The sequence below is a fragment of the Brachionichthys hirsutus genome, chromosome 14, assembly GCF_040956055.1.
Source record: "Brachionichthys hirsutus isolate HB-005 chromosome 14, CSIRO-AGI_Bhir_v1, whole genome shotgun sequence".
Taxonomy (NCBI): Eukaryota; Metazoa; Chordata; class Actinopteri; order Lophiiformes; family Brachionichthyidae; genus Brachionichthys; species Brachionichthys hirsutus.
In genome coordinates, this window is record NC_090910.1 from 5,776,412 (window position 1) to 5,795,480 (window position 19,069).

The window sequence follows — 19,069 nt, forward strand, 5'->3', positions numbered from 1 at the left end:
AAAGGAGAATGATCATCAATGAAAATGACAGGTTATTAAGATCCGATTTTAGGGAGGGTATGGCTTAAGTATGATAGGCTAGCTATCTATAAAACATTTAAAGCGTGGTTCTCAATGACATGAGTCACAATTCCTATCTCTCTGCGCCCTGTGCCAGAGACACATGCTAATAAGCTCACAACCTTTAATTAAGCAATATGTGTAAGTAGGCAGCCATTATGGCCTGATTTGTGAGCCACTTCATTACACTGAGCACCGGCTAGCAGACACATATTCAATACAAATCAAGCCGGCCTGAATATTATCCTGTTTAATGTGAGGACAATATTGATATTTTATCACTCGTATTCTGATTAGTGACTTTTAAAATCTTAATTTCCCCCCCGTGTTGAGGCGCCATGAACAGCTAACGAGCTGCATTCATTAGATGTGCTGCTCAACATTGTTTATCAGGATACAAATAACCCATCAGTTCACAGGAGCAGTGTTTCTGTATTTACAGAGCGTGAGTATCTTAGAGTTGTATCACCTACTTGTTTTTTTTCTTCTGCTTTTTAATGCCTTTTTTAATGCCATTTAACATTTTCTTGTTTCAAGGTTTTCCACCCAGCATAAAAATACAGCGTCAACTTGCAGTGTTTTGCTACTGAGAATAAATATTACTGTTGTGCTTGAGGTAACTTTAGTTTATTTTTTTTCCTTCATTAGTTGATATCTTCCAGTGCAAAACCGGAGCCACACCCACTTCCTCCTACTGGTTCAACCCGATGGGACCCTAAGGGAAGGAAACAAAGGAATAAAAATGTGTAAATTCTGCTGAACAAACATCAAGTATAAAAGGCGTGGCAGAAAGAATCGCACGTCTCTGAGATGAGGCGACAAGATCAACCAAGCGTGAGTGCTGTAATTTCTCTTTGTGTGTCCTTCAATAAGGTGAGCCGGCTCTAACAAAAAAATAAAGAATAGCTTTGCACAATGAAATGTGAATTTTGTTTTTTACCACTCACTCCCAAAGAGTTTATTCCTCCGCTTCCTTAGCTGCCGTGGAGCGCTTTCACCATCCTTGTCCTCCCTCTGATTGGCTGAGTTCTGACATGCCTTCACTCTGGCTGCTTTATCCACCGCTTCCACGTCACCGATCACCTTCAGCCAAAAAAAATAATAATAAAAAGCATGTGTACGAGAGTCAGAAAGAAGATGCAAAAATAAATACAGTACACAAATGCTAAAGCCAACCGTTTCAGAAGGGCCCAGGGTCGTGTGTATCAAGCATCTGAAGGTACAGGTTGAACCTGGATGGCAGTGACCGAGATTGGCAGGAGAAATGCTATTTCTCTGGAGGTCTGTGAGTATAGTGTTGTCATGCGTAGTCGCTCACTCTTTCCTGGTGCTTATTGTGAACGTGCAGCAGAAGCAAAAGTGTAGGCTTCATATGACACAGTACGTCTGGTCCCAGAGGGGAAACGGCGCTCAAAACTCCAGCTTGGCCTAGTTATGTGCTCTGATCCAGCTTAAATCTTCCTGGTATGAGCCATCATGACATGAATATCTCCACAAAATAGTCTATTTAGTTTCAATTAAACTGTAATGCGTCTTTAAAGTAAAAATTACTTCTGCATTCTTTCCACATATTTGTTTCACAACAACAACAACATCAAGTGGTTGTGTCAAAAGGCAAGCTGATGCTTTTCTAATGGTGCAAACGACACAGATGCAGCAGCGTTTGTGCCAATTCGAAAATATGTACCACGGAGAGCTTCTTTATCTAAAACTAGTGCAAACTTGCCAGATAATTACATGCGCCGTACTTTGGAGAACTCCTCCTGCTAAGCAGATATGGCTGCCAGGGGGGCATTAATCTCTTCATGCAACATACAGTATGCATCCAAGGACATTCCCTCCCTTCTCTCTCCTTGTCTTTGTCTCTCATAACCAGACTCGCAAAATACAACACACACAGACAAGAACACACAGAGCGCACACACACTCACTTCCTGTACAAATCATATTCATATTTCTGAGGGCTGCCGATGACCTCACGGCAAATGAAGCGCGGGTCCACAGCGCCGCAGCAGCAATCAAACGTGCAGCAGAGTAATTACAAAAGAGAGAAAGGAGGGAGAATTGATGTGGTTTGTCAATTAATGCTGCTGCAAGGTGTTCTTTTGAAAGGTTAACTTCTTGGTATTCTCTGCATACTAAATTAGGTCAACATTGGTCCAGGAAACAGTTGCCGTCGCTCGCAGATGGACAGTAGGGTCTGCACGATGAGAGATCAGATGGCGTATACGTATGATGAGGCATGCCTTGTCACACCTTTACAACGTTTCATTGTTCAGGTGCTCAAGTCAACAGCAGTGTCATTATTCCCACTCGTCATCATATTTATCAGCCTTGTGACTGTTATAAAAAATCCACAAACTATATCTGCATCCTCTAATGTAACCAACCATGCATAATACAACACAGCTATAAGATAACCAAATGCAATGCAGTTGCCTTACCCTGTGAATAATCTGCATACCTTTTGTTTCTCCAAATGGTTTTTAGCACATCCGTTGCAAAAAAAAAAAGGGAGAGAGAAAAAAAAAAAAGGCACAGCGAAATTGCAGAGAAAAGTGTTTTTATTTATACAAGTCGCTGGAGATGCTCATCATCAGCGTTTTTTCCGAGCCATAAATAATTTGCGCAGAGAGGTAATATTCAAGCTGGCAGAGCCTTAGTTGTGCATCTTTAATGGAAGTTTTACAGAAGCTGAGCCAGTTCTTGCATATGCTGCTGTCTCCCATATGGAGGAAAGGAGACAAAAGGAGCACAGTTGGCTTGTCCTATCTTTTTATAAGTCCATCGGCACTTAAATGCTAGCCCCGGAGAAAACAGCGACACAGGGGGACATAAACCCACTGTGGTTTTAAGAGGGAAGATAATGACTTTGCCTGCATTAATTTCTTCATCAGCCATCTTGTTTCTTCAGACAGAGTGGTTATGAGGCCTTCTCTGAAGGTCCTAGGTTATATAGAAGCATTTCCCTGCATAATTTCGGGCCTAACAGTTGTTGTCAGCAGTGCATTTTGTGGGCTGGCAGCTGGGGAACATCTGTTTATAGGTAATGAGTGTTTGAAAAGCAACACCTCACTTTACCTTTAATGTGTTTTATTGGCGCACACTGATGGGAACGCAGCTTTAACTTTTTTGTATTGTTGTGATTCAGCTGGAAGATTCCCCCCACCGTGGTCAATATTGCAGATACTTGCCTCGGGCAACAACATGGTGAATGAGAGCATACGATGGATCATTAATATTAACTTTCTTTAAACAGAATTCAATATGCGAGTCAATAAAGACTTCATTATCGTTATATTTTTTATTACACACCCACAACTCAGAACTAGTCTTTTCTCTTCCTACTTCTTTCCAACTATGTGGCAGAGGAAGGAGAAGAAAAAACTGTCAGTCAACATAGCCGGTTTAATGATGGTTGAATAAACAACAGAAACATTTCGTTTCTCATGACTGTGACTCTCCTCCAGATCAAACAGGACACACCTCACTGTTCAGTTTCTTCCAAACAGTGTCTCTGGCTCCAGGCAGTTCTTCCACCACTTGCTTTTTAAGGTGTTCGTTTATACTAATTTTGGGTGTAAATTTGAGGCTAGTATGCGAAGCTGCTGGCGCCTTGAGCTGTGGTCATGTTAGTCTAAGGGAGGAACAAGTCCTCCGGGGCATGGGTGTCCAGGACACTGCCTGCAAAAAAAAACAGAGCTCTTTAAAGGAAATGAGCCAGCCGTCAATATTTCATTAGTAAATGGAAACAGACTTCTTTAGTAGTGAGATTATTCCTTATTCCTTTATGGGACAGAATATGCAGTCGTGTGTTATTACACACGTGTAATCAGCCGTCCTCATACTTGAAGTGTCCTCTTCGCTCGTGATCAAGATTTCAAAAGGGATTCAAAATGTTAAAAAAAATATATCTAAAAATGTGATGCATACTTTCATAATAACATCCAACCAATACAATAAACTAGACAACAGCACCACCTACACTTTCAACAACAACAACAACAACAATAATAATAATAATACACATTTGGCTTAAAGTCAAACAAATTGCATTCCTTTCTGTCACTGTAACAAACGTAACAGCTCCTCTAGTAACACAGCAGTCGCCGCCTCATCATCATAAAGCATGCAGATAAGTAAATAAAGTAATAAACCCTTACCAGAAAACTCATACAATTCATTTAAAAAGCCATAAATCTAAGAGCAGAGCGGAACTCCTCTGCATTACCGTGGTCACTGCATCTTATAGCAGAAGCTTCTTACTATTTCATTCCATATATTTTTTTAAATCTATTTAATTTTTGTAGAACTGCCTGCACGGCTGCCATTTCTCTCTGAGGAGCTGTCACCTTGCATCTGAAGGCCAGTTTGTGCACAGCACCCTGTCGCATGCGTGTGTATCGCTGCCAGAATTATATAAAGCGCTAATAAAATCAACTCAAGTGTTCCTCTGAGTGCTGGGGATGCCCTTTGGTGATTTCTGGATCTCGCCCTATACATTAAACCAGTCTATACCGTATATTCAGGGGAGGATTAGCTTTGAATATGTAGAGTGGGATTCCTTGCTGCGAGGCCAAGGGGAATGGCGTAATGCTGAGCGTCGGTGTTATTGCTTCCCACTACCAGCGGGTGAAAGATGACGCCATCGGCATCTCTTTCTACTGGAGGTCTCTGCCTGTTAAGTTGCGAGGAACAGACAGCAGCACCCAAGGGACACAGTGTGTGTGTGTGTGAGAGAAAAGAGAGCAACAGAAAGATAATGTCTATGAATGTGCTTCTCAAGGACAGCAACACCTACCTCTCACCCAGGGTGGCCTCTATGATCCTCACGTCACAGACGGAAGAATGGAGAGTGAGAAAAAAAGGATTTTCCACAAATATCCAAGGATTCATACCCTCAGTAAGGTTATGAGTGTTGTGAAATATGCATCTGCATTTGTGCAAAGGCTGAATGTTCGAGGTCTTCGTGTTTACCATACCACCCCCCCCCCCCCCCCCATTTTACACAGTATGTGACGATCTGTGCGTGATTGTCTAAGTCAATGAGAGTTTGCTGTTTGGCTATGAACAATGCCCCCCAGATGTCTCATCTGCTACGCAAAGACACACAGAGAGAGAGAGAGAGAGTGACTGCGACACCGGTTATAAATATGTCATGCTGTGTGTTTACCCACATACGCACACCATTACTCAAATCGTGATGGAGAATCATAAGAACCTAAAGAGCCTCAAAGCTAATCATTAACGCGTCCGAATCCCTCTTCCCTCATTCCTCCGATGTTCAAAGTTCAAAATATTAATTTTCTTGGGATGATCCAGGTTTCTCTTGGGCTACTGACATAATGATTGAGGAAGGGAAAGGATTGCAGCAGTTGTCATGAACTCTACTCTTCATTAGGCAACAGTCTGTGTTTCTGACCTGCCTGTCTTGCAGGGGCTTGACGAATCCAAATGTCATTTACAATAATTACACAGCAAAAATAGGCAGCATTGTAGATATATTTTTTTCCTGTGTCAAATTACATTTAATCCTTTTAAAAAAGGATGGGGTGCTGGAATGTTTATTATATGTTACAGATTTTAAATGGTTGTTACAGGAAGGTGAGGCGAAGAAAAGGGTGTTTTTATGACTTTAAATGGGGAGTAGCTTTGCTCACATGACAAACTAAGTCCTGATTTGGTTCTAAGGGCAAATCTTTTCATTCCTGTTTGAGAAAAAAAAAAAAAGTAAAACTATTTTACCCAAGGGGGAAAAAAAACTCACTGTTAATTCAGATCAATGAGCTGCACTGTTGTTTCTTCATTAGTTTGAAACCAGAATAATGAACTACTTTCCGTCTGCTTCTGTCCTATTTTACTCTTATTCATTTTAGAGAAGCAGGAGAGAGAGATGAAAAGAAGGGATGACGATTGCAATCGTCTCGTCTATGGCCACTCATCCACCTTGCAGGTCGTGAGTCTGCTGAAGCCTATCCCAGCCGACGTCGGGCGAGAGTAAAAAGAAAATCCCACACAGACACGGGGAGAATTTACAAACTCCGCACAGATAGGGATCAGACCCGTAACCTTCTTACTGTGAGGCCACAGCGCAACCCACTGCACCACCATGGGTTTTTTGTGTGTGTGTGTGTGTGTACTTTTAACCCATCTCCTCCCTTATCCTCTTCCTCCAGTTGTCCTGTTCTCTGCGTGTCTCTGCTTTCGCACAGGTGCGTGCTTTGACTGTTTCTCATGCGGTTAAATGCAATTATATTCAGACAAATAATTGTATTTAACCACTGTCAGTGTCATTAGGTAGAATTGTTCCTGAATAGCATGAAACACACGCATTAACCAGTCAAACAGGAAAATCCAACTGACTTTTATTGCAAGCTAATGAAAGATAATGAAAAAAAACTCTGTAAACGTTTTCACGCGATATGCTGGTATCTTACCTCACTGATAGCCCCATCTGGTTGCCTGAGGAAGTGTCTGTATCTTAGTTTCAGCCCACTCAGGTAAAGGGTGGAGATTGACACGTGGGTGCTGATCTCTCCCTCTGGTGAAGGTGCATCCCGTCCTGGGAATTCACCGGGGGCTGCAGAGCCGACTGCTGGTTCTTCCACTGCCCAGATATAGTCAGAGACCGCAACCTTGTTAAATACGAAATGAAGGGAAATTACTTATTGATATATGACGTGTTGAGCAGGGACAATAAATACTCCTTTGTCGGTACGTTTGAAGTCCCATGAAAAGGTCTGACATACAGGATTTGAGAGCGGTATGGTAAAAATTAAACCAAGACGATGTACAATGTGTAAAGGTCATTAAACACAAGTAAGACATAATAAATGATTTAGAAACCAGAGAGATTTTCAGTGTAAAACTACATTGTCTTTTTCATATTTTTAGCTTATGACAGTATACTGTGGAGTAAATGTCAAACAACACAAAAACAAACGACATTAACTTCAAAATCTGATGTCCTTAAACTCAAACTTTGGTTCTGCAGTTTCAGATAAGCCTCGCTGGTGTAAAAGTACATCGATGCAGTAATTCCTAATAGTGCATGAGTCCTATGGGACTTGATCTGTGGCAGGGTGCGTTTGTGGTCATGCATGCATGACCATATATGATAACTGTAATCCTGGTGGTGAGCTTTATTGTAACACTTTGTGTGTGTTTATGTGTCTTTTTGTGTATCAGAGGTTTATGCACCTGTAATGCGCTGTCCCTCTGTGTTTAGAGGAAACACTTGGATACAGCAGAGCGGCTAATATGTGATATAGGTCATGTAACTTGAAGGCATCCATGTGTGAAGATCATGGAAGCCGGCTGCCTTTCTAATAGTGTCTGCTGGTGAAGGTCTCAACATCTGGTAACATGTTTTAAATACAGTATATATATACACACAAGTAAACATTTTAAAGGAAATAATAATAATAAACCTAAAATGCATGATTTAGTCATTATTTCATTCATCTTCGGAAAGACAAAACAATTATGATCTTATGCTTATGATGTAGAAAATTATTGATTATAAATTACCATTTTACCATTTTGTGTAATTCTGTACATAATCATTGGATTAGAAAATTTACTCGACCTGGATAAATCTGCATTAATACACAATGTGTTATTCATAGGTGTTAATGCAAAATATTTTCAATGCAAATAGAATGCAAGTTAAATGTTTACAGCTGTTAAAAATCGAATTCCCCTCTAAAGAAGGTATTGGTGCTTACTGGAGGTGTATTCTATGTTTTCTGCTTCGTGGCGGATGCTGGGGAGGTTTGTATGTTTGCTATTGCACACTTTTAATCAAAGGTAACATGGAGGACTTGGGTCTTTTGAATACAGGAGAAGCACTGACCCAACATGTTCATCATGTTCAGTGGAAATAAACATCAATGAATTAATGTCCATTTACACTAAATTAACAAAAATAAATATTAACACAACTGGAAAACTGAGCCGAGATTTTGTGAAAACATATAATACGATTGCTAAATTAAGCGCCCCCCCCCCCCCCCCCAGACACACACACACACACGGACCTAGACAGAGAGCAAGTTGCCAAAAGAGAAAGTTTTTCACATAGTTTCTAAAACCCAAGGTGACTCCTTAATTGGCTCTATAATTATGATTTGCCTAAAAACACAGAAAAAAGAAAAAGGCCAAGTCATTCAGCAGGCCAGGAGATGCAGGGTCAAGCTGAAGGAGAGCTTTAATTTGGCAGTGTATCGATGTCGCCCCACACTTAAAAATGGTTATCCAAACACAACTCGAGGCGCTTCAGTACAAAAACATTGGGAGACATTACTGCACTTGTAATGAGGGACATTGCATAAACTGCAAATCAGACAGCCTCACGAATAGAAGGACGTCATTGTCAAAATCAAATGTGCAGAAAAAGAGTAGCTAAGAACACTTAAAGAAAGTGTGTTTCCAAGTGTTTGTGTGTGTGTGTGTGTAAGCGGGTGGTGGGGACGTGGGGATGAATCTCTTCAACGCTAATTAAGACACTCATTAGTGAAATCGCCTCAACTGTGCCTTGCCTCTAGCTTGGCCTCAGCCCACACTGGGGGAAACTGATTACCTGAATTCCTTAAGTAATCAGCACCACTGCTAGGCAGTAATCAGTCTGTTTGGATAGTGTGTGTATGCTGATTTGCTGCTTTTTAGAGGAAACACAAGTGTGAGCGTGCAGAAAACCCATTTCTGTGTAGTTCTGGGTTTGTCCGTGATTTGGTAATAAATCTAGCATTTAATGTCATGACTGTGGGAAGAACCAAACATCCTCTGCTGGACAGCACCTATGACCCAGTTAAGGACTCTTCTAGGACTCTATGAATCCAGCCGTGCAGCATGGATGCAGCTCCTGTACTCTAAGTCACTTTCCTTAAACACACCTTCTTAAATTCCCCCCCATGTTTTGCGCATGTGTTTAGAATTCAGCTCGCATGAAAATATATATATTTTTTCTAATGCTAGCGATGCCACCATCGTATGGAAATCAGGATGTGAAATCCAGTTGACAAGACCAGACAAAAGCTTGAAAAGGTGTTTGTGTGTTCGGTTTGGGTGATGCCATTTCATGCAACGCACTATGGCTCTCAGGATGCATCACTGCCGCGACACGTGAAGAAAAGAGCATTAGAGGACCTGTCTGCTCGACACTCCTCTGTTCTGGTCTGCTGTGTTGTGTTCCGGTGCGAGCCTGGCTTCTAGCCCCAGCTTGAGTGCTCTCTCCACTCCACCATTGTTCAATTTGATAGCCCTAAATGACTGATTTAGGTCCAATGCCTGCATGGAGCAGACAGGCCAGCTGTGGGTTAAGCAGATAGCATTCAAGTGAGTTAACCCAATTCAAAGCCAATCAAGCTGGGATTTATTGCTGGGGTCTGCATTTAGAAATCTGATAGAGTCTGCATCAGTCCCTTGACTTGCATCAAGAGAGACGGGCCTTATGTCTCTAGCGGAGGACTATAAACAGCTAAACCATGTTTTCCAGCAGGGACATAAATTTCACGATTTGTAGACATTACCACAAATGCACACATAGAATGGAGGGAAGGACTGGGACACAGGAAGTGCGGATGGCACAGCTGCAGACCTGGCTCCATGGTGCACAAATATAGCCTGTCTTTCTGGGCGAAGGTACAATTCCACACCTACCGAGTCACAACATACCACATATGAATATAGAATAATAGCTTAAATGCAGGCACCTTTTCTTTTGAAATATCTACTGTGATTTGTGAAAGAATTTGACAGATCTGTCAATACATTTTATTCAAGCGTCTGCAAATCAAAGGATTTGGAATTTACTTGCAGTTTAAGGCCAAACGGCAGTTACCACTGCCACGGAGAATAAATGTATCACATTCAAAGAGATATTTTATTTTGAGTTATATTTAAGACGTGACCCACATTCATCATAAAACTGGTGTTTGATCTTGTGACTAAGAAAAAAAAAAGAATAGGAATTCTGGGAATGAAATATGTTCCATAAAGTGAGACTGGTCTGGTAATAACTATACAGTATTCTAGAACAGAATAATTGTATATATATATATATATATTATCTCACAGGTGTCTCACTGTTGTATAAAACAATACCTGACATTTACCTCAAGTGTTTGATGTAACCACTTAACAGGGGCTTTTTTTTATGATCGTTGATGCTTTTAAGAACCAAAACAGCTGCCAACCATGACCCCTGACCCCACAGAGGACTTTTCAAAAAAACCAAAACACAATGTCACCTGGGACCCAATGATAGGCCTAAAGCACCCACAGTCAGAACGCTACCATGAAGGCGGATTCACCTGCTAACAAACAGTGCAAGAAGCAAACATCTCAGTGGGTAGGCAGGCTGAGCTGGGCCGGCCACTGTCCAGGGCAGGAGCCTCCGGCAGGGGCAGGAATGAGTGTCAGTCCCTGCGATCCCTTAATGAATGATCCAAACAAGATAGCTGTCATTAACATTTGCGTGCTCTCCCTTTCCCAGGTCTCACTCTGGCTATTTAATTTTACCTTCATTTGCATGCTCTCATTAAATAATTAAAACTTTCCCTTCTGTCTCTTCATCTCACTCTATGTCTAACTTTCTTTTTTATTCTGTCCTTTGGTATGAAAAATAATGCAGCACATATGTTTGTAATGTGAGAGCATAATGCAGTCTCATTGATTGACCGTCTCTTGAATGAATGCACCTGACCTTGCTCTGCTATACCTTTTATTTTCTCCCCTCTTCTCATCTCTCACTTTCTCCCCTCCTCAAGATTATAGCGCTGTCTGTCAACACCACCACTTTTTCCTCCACTGTGTCCCACATCGCCATGCACTCCGTGCACAGAAGGGCCGCCATCGCTATTATCATTTTGGTTTGTAGTTCTGTCCCATTTGGCTTTAATTTACAGTGGGAAAATAATTAGAATCTCCCTTTTGTGAAGACTGGAGTGAAAATGTAAACAATGCTTCCCTGCGGGCGGGTGCTTCATCACTTTGACAGGTGCATTTGAATTTGCCTGGGTGGCGGACAGGCTTGGTTATTTATGTGTCAGTCGCACATGGAAGCCCCGGCTGTGACTGGGACTATGCTTGGGACTGAAACTTGGAAAGAGGTTGGAGCTCCGTGGGTCCGGGGTTTATGGTCTGGGTTGCAGGTTTTAGGAGGGACCTGAGCATGGTTCTGGTTCTGACTAATGGAATTATGATGTGAAAAAAAGTGTAAAACATCTGAAACATAGAAGCGTCTGAAAATATTAGAGGTTTTGCAAATGCATTTTATGGGTTTATTTTATGTTATTTAGACAGAATAGACACATTAGCTAATATAATATCTAAATTTCCTTTGAAAAAATTATCATTCATATGTCTATGACCAGACCTATCACACAACCTAAACCCTGCACTAAACCCTTGAAATTTAAAATATAAAGAATAGCAAGATATTTATTCAATGTTTTGTTTGGCGATAATCAAATAACTTCATCGGCCATTGCAGGAACGCCCCTATGTCTTAGATGAGATGTCTAAATATTAACTTTGTTACTATAATGTTGTAAGGTGTCACCTTTTGAAATATATTTGTATTTAAATATTAAACCTAAACACAGTTGTAACATGATAATGCATTGGCTCACCAGTTCAGACAGAGCAGAAAAGAGCATCAGTGAATACTGCCAAGAGAAGAGACAGGTGCATGGTTGTTTCTTTTGTCCACAAATCCTCAGTCACACACACTCTGCTGCATACTAACACACAAACATGCATGTGCGCTCACAAACACACAAAGCCTCACACAGTGAGGCAACGCATGCGTGCATCTCCGGGGCCTGCGGGCACTTGGGGCTAGGCAGCAGGGAGTTGGGGGAGGGCAGAGGGGAGGATTGTGGATCAGAGTCAGAGGGGGGGGAGAAATGAGTACTCTGTGCCGACTCTCTGAGCTATAGAGGGCCAATCCCTCCACTCGACCACCACCAACACCCCCGTCTGTCAGAGTTGGGTTCATACCGCACGCTGCATGCAGCAACACAAACACGTGCTAATAGGAGCACATGCTTTACATGCACTGGATTCTCGCACTTGCACACCAATTTGAAATAATAAGCAAAAATGCAACTGCAGTGCACAAGTTCACATTCTCGTTCAGAGATATTAATGCATGCACATGAGCATATTCCGATTTCATGGACACACACATACAAGGCCAAGACTGTCTCTACACCACATTACACATGGCTGGAAACAGACCAAACCGCGAAGCATAAAAAACAACCGACATACACGCATGGATAAGCCAAACAATGTCAGCCATTAGAATGGACATAGATATGCTATTATTGTAAATTTGGCCAATATGTGAACAGTCCGCTGATATAATTGCTGAGCTTAAAAATGGCATGGATGTGCACTGTGTGCACCGGACCTGATTTGGCTGAAGTAAAAGTCTGTGTCTAGTTAAACGCACCACTGGTCAAGACAGGCTAGCAATTCATATTTGCATGTAGGGACTCACATACATGTACACCAAGAGTGAAAGTGCATTATGGTGGCTTTCAACTAACTTCTTATTACCATACTGTGCTTATGATGCAAAAATAACTTTGCTAAATATTTCATCCTCATCGTAGTTGAAAGTGCAAAGTAGCACACAATAAATTGGACTTCGAGTAAAGATAAACAAGCAACAATGACTATATTTTCAGTCAGAATAAACATACTTTAAAAGAGATTATCCGGTGAGATCATATCTCTAAGTGCCTGAGATAATCCAGAAAATAAGATGTGCATAATTCACTGTTACTAATCTCCTGAACAAAAAATTAAAGCCTACTCCCATTTTACAGTAAACAACTCAGACTAGCCCATCTTTTACTTCCACACCATGTCTGACTCACTTTGGATGAGACTCCTTCCATGTTTCTCGGTTTGATCTGAAAGCATGCCAGTTTACCTACAACTTTGTTGAACACATGAAGACCCGGACATGATGAAGATATGCTGGAAAAGACTGATAGTTGCATTTTGATCATGTTTTATCTTCATTTTTAAGTCAAGCGTCATATTCAGAGGTCAATGGAAGAACTGAACACAATAAATATAGATTTGCTTTATGGTATCTTCAAACCAGGCCGCAGGTTCAAATCTGACTTGCAGCCTTTCTGTGAGGAGTTTGCATGTTCTCCCCGTGTCTGCGTGGGTTCTCGCTGGGTTCTCAGGCTTCCTCCTACCACCAAAAATATGCTACAAAATGATGAATAATTTGACTTTGGAGGGGATTCAACCTAATCAAGCCTCGGAGGCTGAAGGTGATATGTATCCAAGGCAATAACCAACAAAGATGAGTGCTGAGAGTCGCACTGTCTCTTTAAGGTTATAAGTGAATCCAGTATGAAAAAAACCCCACCAACATCTCTCAGGATGTCATATCGGGCTGCTAAGACGCGACACCTGTCACAATCGCCAGACATTCCTCATCCCCTCCGGGCCGCAGGATGTGGCCAAGGTCAAACTCTTTAAAGGAAAGGCAGGCAGAAAGGGAAAAGGAAGTGACTAACAATGGACAGTCACAAAGAATCTGATCAGTCAAGTTCAAGCTGTAAAACCTCTGTGGAGTCGGAGGCTGAATATGCATCTTTGTATTGTGTGTCTGAGTCAGCATTATAGTGAGATTTGTTCCTGTGTGAATGCAAATTATGCATTGGAATCTTTTCTGACTCTTTGCTGATCCGATGTGTTTCCTTTTGTTTGAAATTAAGGAGTGCCCAGGGAGCAGACTCCATAGGTCTCGTCCTGATGGAGGAAGAAGGAGGCGAAATGATGAAGAGAAGTGGGATATGACGGCAAAGCATCTTAAACTAGTCAAAACCTGACATCCATCTAACTTCTTGCAGCTGGACATGTTTGGACAGCTGACTGGTGAAGCTTTGTGTCATGAATATAAAGGAACATAATATCGTCTTCGCTGATAAAGTCACGAGAGGCAAATATCAGAAGCAATCTGAAGAAAACAGTGTTTTGAAATCTTAGCCTGATCCTTTTGTGTGACGGGTCGACCATATGACCAGGAGCTAACTAGAAGCACCTCCTTCTTTGGCCCTATTTTGATGCTCTCATTTTGTCGCTCTTCTCCCTCTGACTGAAAAGCTGGCCCAAAACGAGGCTTTGGTAGATAATGACATCCTCTCCCTGAATTAATTGTAAGGGACACATTAAGCAATGGAGCCGACACTGCCTGTAATTAAACTATTCACAACGATGAGTTCATACTGGAACTCTCCACTCTCTCTCGCTTTCCCTCTCTCTCCTGTTGGAACAGTGGACTTCTTTAGAAATATGATGTAGTCCTATGTTTTTAAGACAGAGAGTTGAAATCAATTTGAAAGACAGTAAATGCATCAGAATACATTCTTCACATAATAAAATGAATTTCATTTCTGGATCCAAAGGACAATGCCACAAACTCCAAGTATGTTCACCTTCAGCCTTGAGAATATAACATGACGCCAACCGTTTTCAAAAAAGAAATTCAGAAAAGAACTATAGATACACATTGTAAAGCCTACACAATTAGGCTGCAATCAATAGTGATCCCTATGTAGCCTATTTGTCAATCTATGTTCAATAACTGAAAATAGCTATCTGTGGAGATAGCTGTTCCCTTGTCTCTGTCCTCACATGACCAGATCTCCCATGACAACAACATCAACAATATGAGACCTGGGTATGGTTATTGTGGATGATTTGGAGGTGCTAAGCAGTGGTTAGAGAGGTGTATCTAAAGCTACATTTCCAGTTCCAGATCTATTACATCCTTCGCTGTTTCTCCCAGTTATATTACTCCTCTCTCACAATTCAGTTGTTGATTAGTCAGAGATCTGTAATTTTGCACATGACATTTGAGAACCTGCTTGGTTTGCTTGGAACATGTAGTACCAGGTACCCACAAAAATGTTGACTTGAACCGGGAGCCTGCTATACAGTGGGAACGGGGGGCTGTACAGAACAATCCGGATTGACTGAAGTGACAGACTAATGGAGAACAGCTCACCTCCCAGGGCTCATTTAATTTAGACGGAGCATCATGGTAAATGTGATCTTCAAATAGTTTTTAGTTTTTGTGGGAAGTTGCTCTTGACAAGAAAAGTGGATGCTCATGCACTCCATTGGCCCAGGATGCATTATATAAATGTAAAGTGTGAGGATCCAAGAGGTTCAACCCATTACAGGAAGAACATCGTTGATTATTACCAGACTGTCTCTCTCTGTGTCTGCTATTTCAGAACCAACATTATAAGATAGTTTAATGTATAAATAACACTTCTCTGGTGTTCCCTCAGAGACCATGTTTATTCTATTTTACTTCTAGTTCTATAAAAGGATCAGTCTGTTTTGCTTTAAGAAATGTAAAAGTAATCTTAAGTGTGAATGGAGTGAGGTGAGTGTACATGTTTGATCTACTTTTCTCGCTTATTTTTTTAATCACTGCGTGCTGCTTTCACACGTTACTGCCCAGCAAAGTCCAGGAACACGTAGCCTTTGCAGTCATATCTCATATTGAGCTCCCTAATGCTCTGACTGGAGAAGTCATGCCTTGCTGCTACGTCGCTCCTGTCCTTGCCTTGCCTGCTCGACATCGCCTGGGGCTATCGGGGCCCTCAGCACTGTCCACAAAAAAAAAAATAAGAAAAACAGCCATCCGCTGTAATTGAAGAAGCCATTCTAATGTGACATACACATGCAAGCATGCAGAAAGCTTTGCGTGCATGTACTTACAATTACAAGTGTGCATTATGGTACGAATACATGCACAGACATAGACATAGACTAAGCTAATGAATGCACACCCATGTACACATGCATGCACAATTATCACAGTCATCACCAATGCTCTTTGGTAGAGGTTATTGGGGTCTACTCCAATGATCCTATGCTTACACACACACACACACACACACACACACAGACCATTGCGTGCCCTCTGACTTTAGATGACCCCTCCTGTGCTGCTGAAGCACTCAGTTCATCCTCTCTTCTCCTGGGGTTCCTGTGCTGCTGTTATGTGTTCCTGTTCAGGAGCTGGGGGTTCTATTGTTTTGTGACAGCGGTTCCTGTGTATCCTTTCACGGTCTATTGCTCCCTCTGTTCACCTTCCTCTGCAAAGCGCCTTCTTCCTTTTCTCAAGTCTAGATTTGTATATCAGGTAGCCACAAGCTCACTTCACTGTACCATTTGCACAGCATAGTTTTGTGAATGAACCTGGTGAACTGCTGCAGCCACATTATTTTATGTTTTTTTTCATTTTATTTCCATATTGAGAAAATAATGACTATTTTGGAGTTAACTTTTTTATATGAGATTAAAGCTACATGTTTTCTGGTGTCTGTTATTTGTGGCAAGGTGAATTGCAGAAAGAAATATGGCCTTGGTCAGGTGTTACCATCATATGACTGCTGTAGGTGAAGATGGGAAACACATTTTATATGATTAACAGCCAGCCTATAAGACTCGGGTTATCATTAGCACTGCAGTCTGTGCTGTTTGACTCTCAACAGGTTTGCTCCCCACAAACCATACTGCTGTTGCAAAGCACCTTGGGTGTTCCCAAACTCGCCCGCTGGTAACCCATTACCTAGACATACGGAGACAAACGGCACAAAGGTACGCAAATGTTGATGCAATCAGGTTGCGAAAACATCTCCAGGGCCACCACACACCTCTCTCTCTCTTCCCTCCCACCTTCCCCACGTTTAATCGCTCCCCCCTTTCCTTCAATTATCACAATGTCACCGCCATCGCTGAGAACGTTCCTTTTGGTGAATTAACAAAAGAGGAGCTTTGCGGCTTGTAAGTCGGAACCACTCTGTCATTGTCATAGCGGTGGCTCTGACAAAACAGTTTGCGTACCTGCTTAAGTATTACAGAAATTAACACCTCCCTTCCAGGTACAGTAATGAAGGGGGTGACGGGAGACAATTAATTGGGTCCATCTGCATCACTGCCTTTACATAATTAATGGGTCTCATTACTGAAGCACTAGTATGATGTGTAGCATGCTTGCGCATTCAGTAGCTCAGGGCACTGGAGTACTAAACGCATCGAGAAAGTTAGCAATTTTCATTGTTTGTGTCATTTTTCATAAACGTTAGCATCTAACTGATTAACTTCCATTGCTAACTGCAGTTTCCTATTGAAAGCTTGCAACTTTTGATTTTCTTATTCTGCAGCTTTTGCATCCTAAAAGCAAGCAGTTCCCTTAAGCAAGTTCACTGTTGCTTTGTTCTTGAGAGTTCATTTTGCGACATGTTTTTGATTTGGTTTTGAATTACATCCATGAACTGTTGGATCTTTCACTACATTTGGTTTTTCAGCAGTCCAAAATGCCACCAAATATCTAGGTAATGAGAATTTAAAGATACGCTTTAATAAGACAAGCGACAATATAATAAAAACACACTTGGCCTGGAAGACAAATATTGTACAACCATCACCTCCAAACAATTTCCAGCGTTTTGAAAATGCAGGTGTAAAAGGTGTGAGGTTTACCAGACGTGGTAAATAGTAGTAGTGTGGTACAAGAAGTGTGACTAAAGAATTTTGGAAATGAAAAATGCCATAATTAGTGAGTGAGGTAATGCCCCCCCCCCCCCTTCTCTCTCTCTCAGTAGTTATTCACAACACTCGGGGCAAATGATCTATGGACATATTTTTTCCCTTCCTTCCTGTGATCAAATTAAAGAGCACACATGTTGATAGGTCCTTGACTCATTCACCCCTGTTGCTCAGCCAGTCAGCTGCACTGATGACATATCAACCTGAGAGAGATATTTAAACCTTGGAGCAACTCAAATGATCGTATGGCATGGAGAAATCTATAATATAAAGTTAATTGGTGAGAAAGTAAAAATTAGATTATGTTTTATGACTACCTTGTGAAAATTACAAGTTTGATAATAATAGGCCATTTGCAGGTTGGTTATTGAATGTGGATTCTTCTTTTATTGTTTTAGTGCTGGAGGCAGATACAGAGTCAGAGAGATTCTGCTGAGTGCTAAGTTACAGCATAGCACAACCAGAAAAACACATTTACCTAATTGCTCGTAATGATGCTTTATTTTGCTTTGCTTGCTTTAACTTTACTGTTTTTGTATTTCTCATATACACAAGTAGCCTATACATGTAGTCAAATACCATGCTGTGCTCTGCACATGACATTTCTCTGTTAATGGACAATAATATAAACTTATATATTTAATTAAAATCTATTCAGTGTTTTGATTTATTTTAAATTGAAGTGAGTATGCTGTCTCATTACAAACCAGGATCTGGAGATCTGAAGAGAATTGACAGGATTCAAGTTGAGCACTTGGTGGTTCGGACCACACAGAATCCTACAAGGAACTACTGGAAGCCAAAAACCTGATTTAATTCGATCAACTGTCTGTGCAATCGCAGGGCCACACAGAGACAGACAAACTTCCATGTACACACTCGTACACTACGGACAATTTGAGGTAACCAATTGACCCAAATTACATGTTTTTCGAGGTGGGAGGAAACCGGAGGACCCGGAGAGAACCCATGCGGACACCGGGAGAACATTCAAACTCCGCACAGATAGAATTGAAAGTGAGCAGATAATTGAGCTTCAAGTCTTGGTTCAGTACTAAAGTGCTAACAGCACTTGGAACATCCATCCATCTTTTTTCTTGTTATCCGTGACAGTGTCATGGAGGCAATGGCCTCAGCAGTGATTTCCAGACTACCCTCTTCCCAGACCTCCTCCAGCATTCCCACGGGGATCCCAAGGTGTTCGTAGGCCAGCCAAGAGTCATAGTTTGTCCGGCGTGTACTAGGTCTTCCCCATGGCCTCTTCCTGGCAGCGCACCTCACCAGGGGGGCATCCGGAGATGGCCTCTCTCGATAAGGAAGAGTAGCAGCTCTACTTCAAATCTCATCCACCCTAGTGCCCTGCCACCGAAGAGCTTGGCAACCACCTCAGTGACCTCAGCCCAGG

General features: G+C 41.6%; 1 protein-coding gene across 1 annotated transcript in view; it reads right to left on the reverse strand.

The window, feature by feature from the left end:
- Positions 1–704: 704 nt before the first annotated feature.
- The window catches only part of ofcc1 (orofacial cleft 1 candidate 1), a 69,351-nt gene continuing 50,986 nt past the window's right edge, over positions 705–19,069 (reverse strand). The window contains exons 21-23 of the mRNA XM_068748221.1: positions 6,498–6,695; positions 1,008–1,143; positions 705–775 (exon numbers count right to left, since the gene is read on the reverse strand). Of these exons, the coding sequence (XP_068604322.1) occupies positions 705–775; positions 1,008–1,143; positions 6,498–6,695 (405 nt within the window). The remainder of the gene's footprint in view (positions 776–1,007; positions 1,144–6,497; positions 6,696–19,069) is intronic.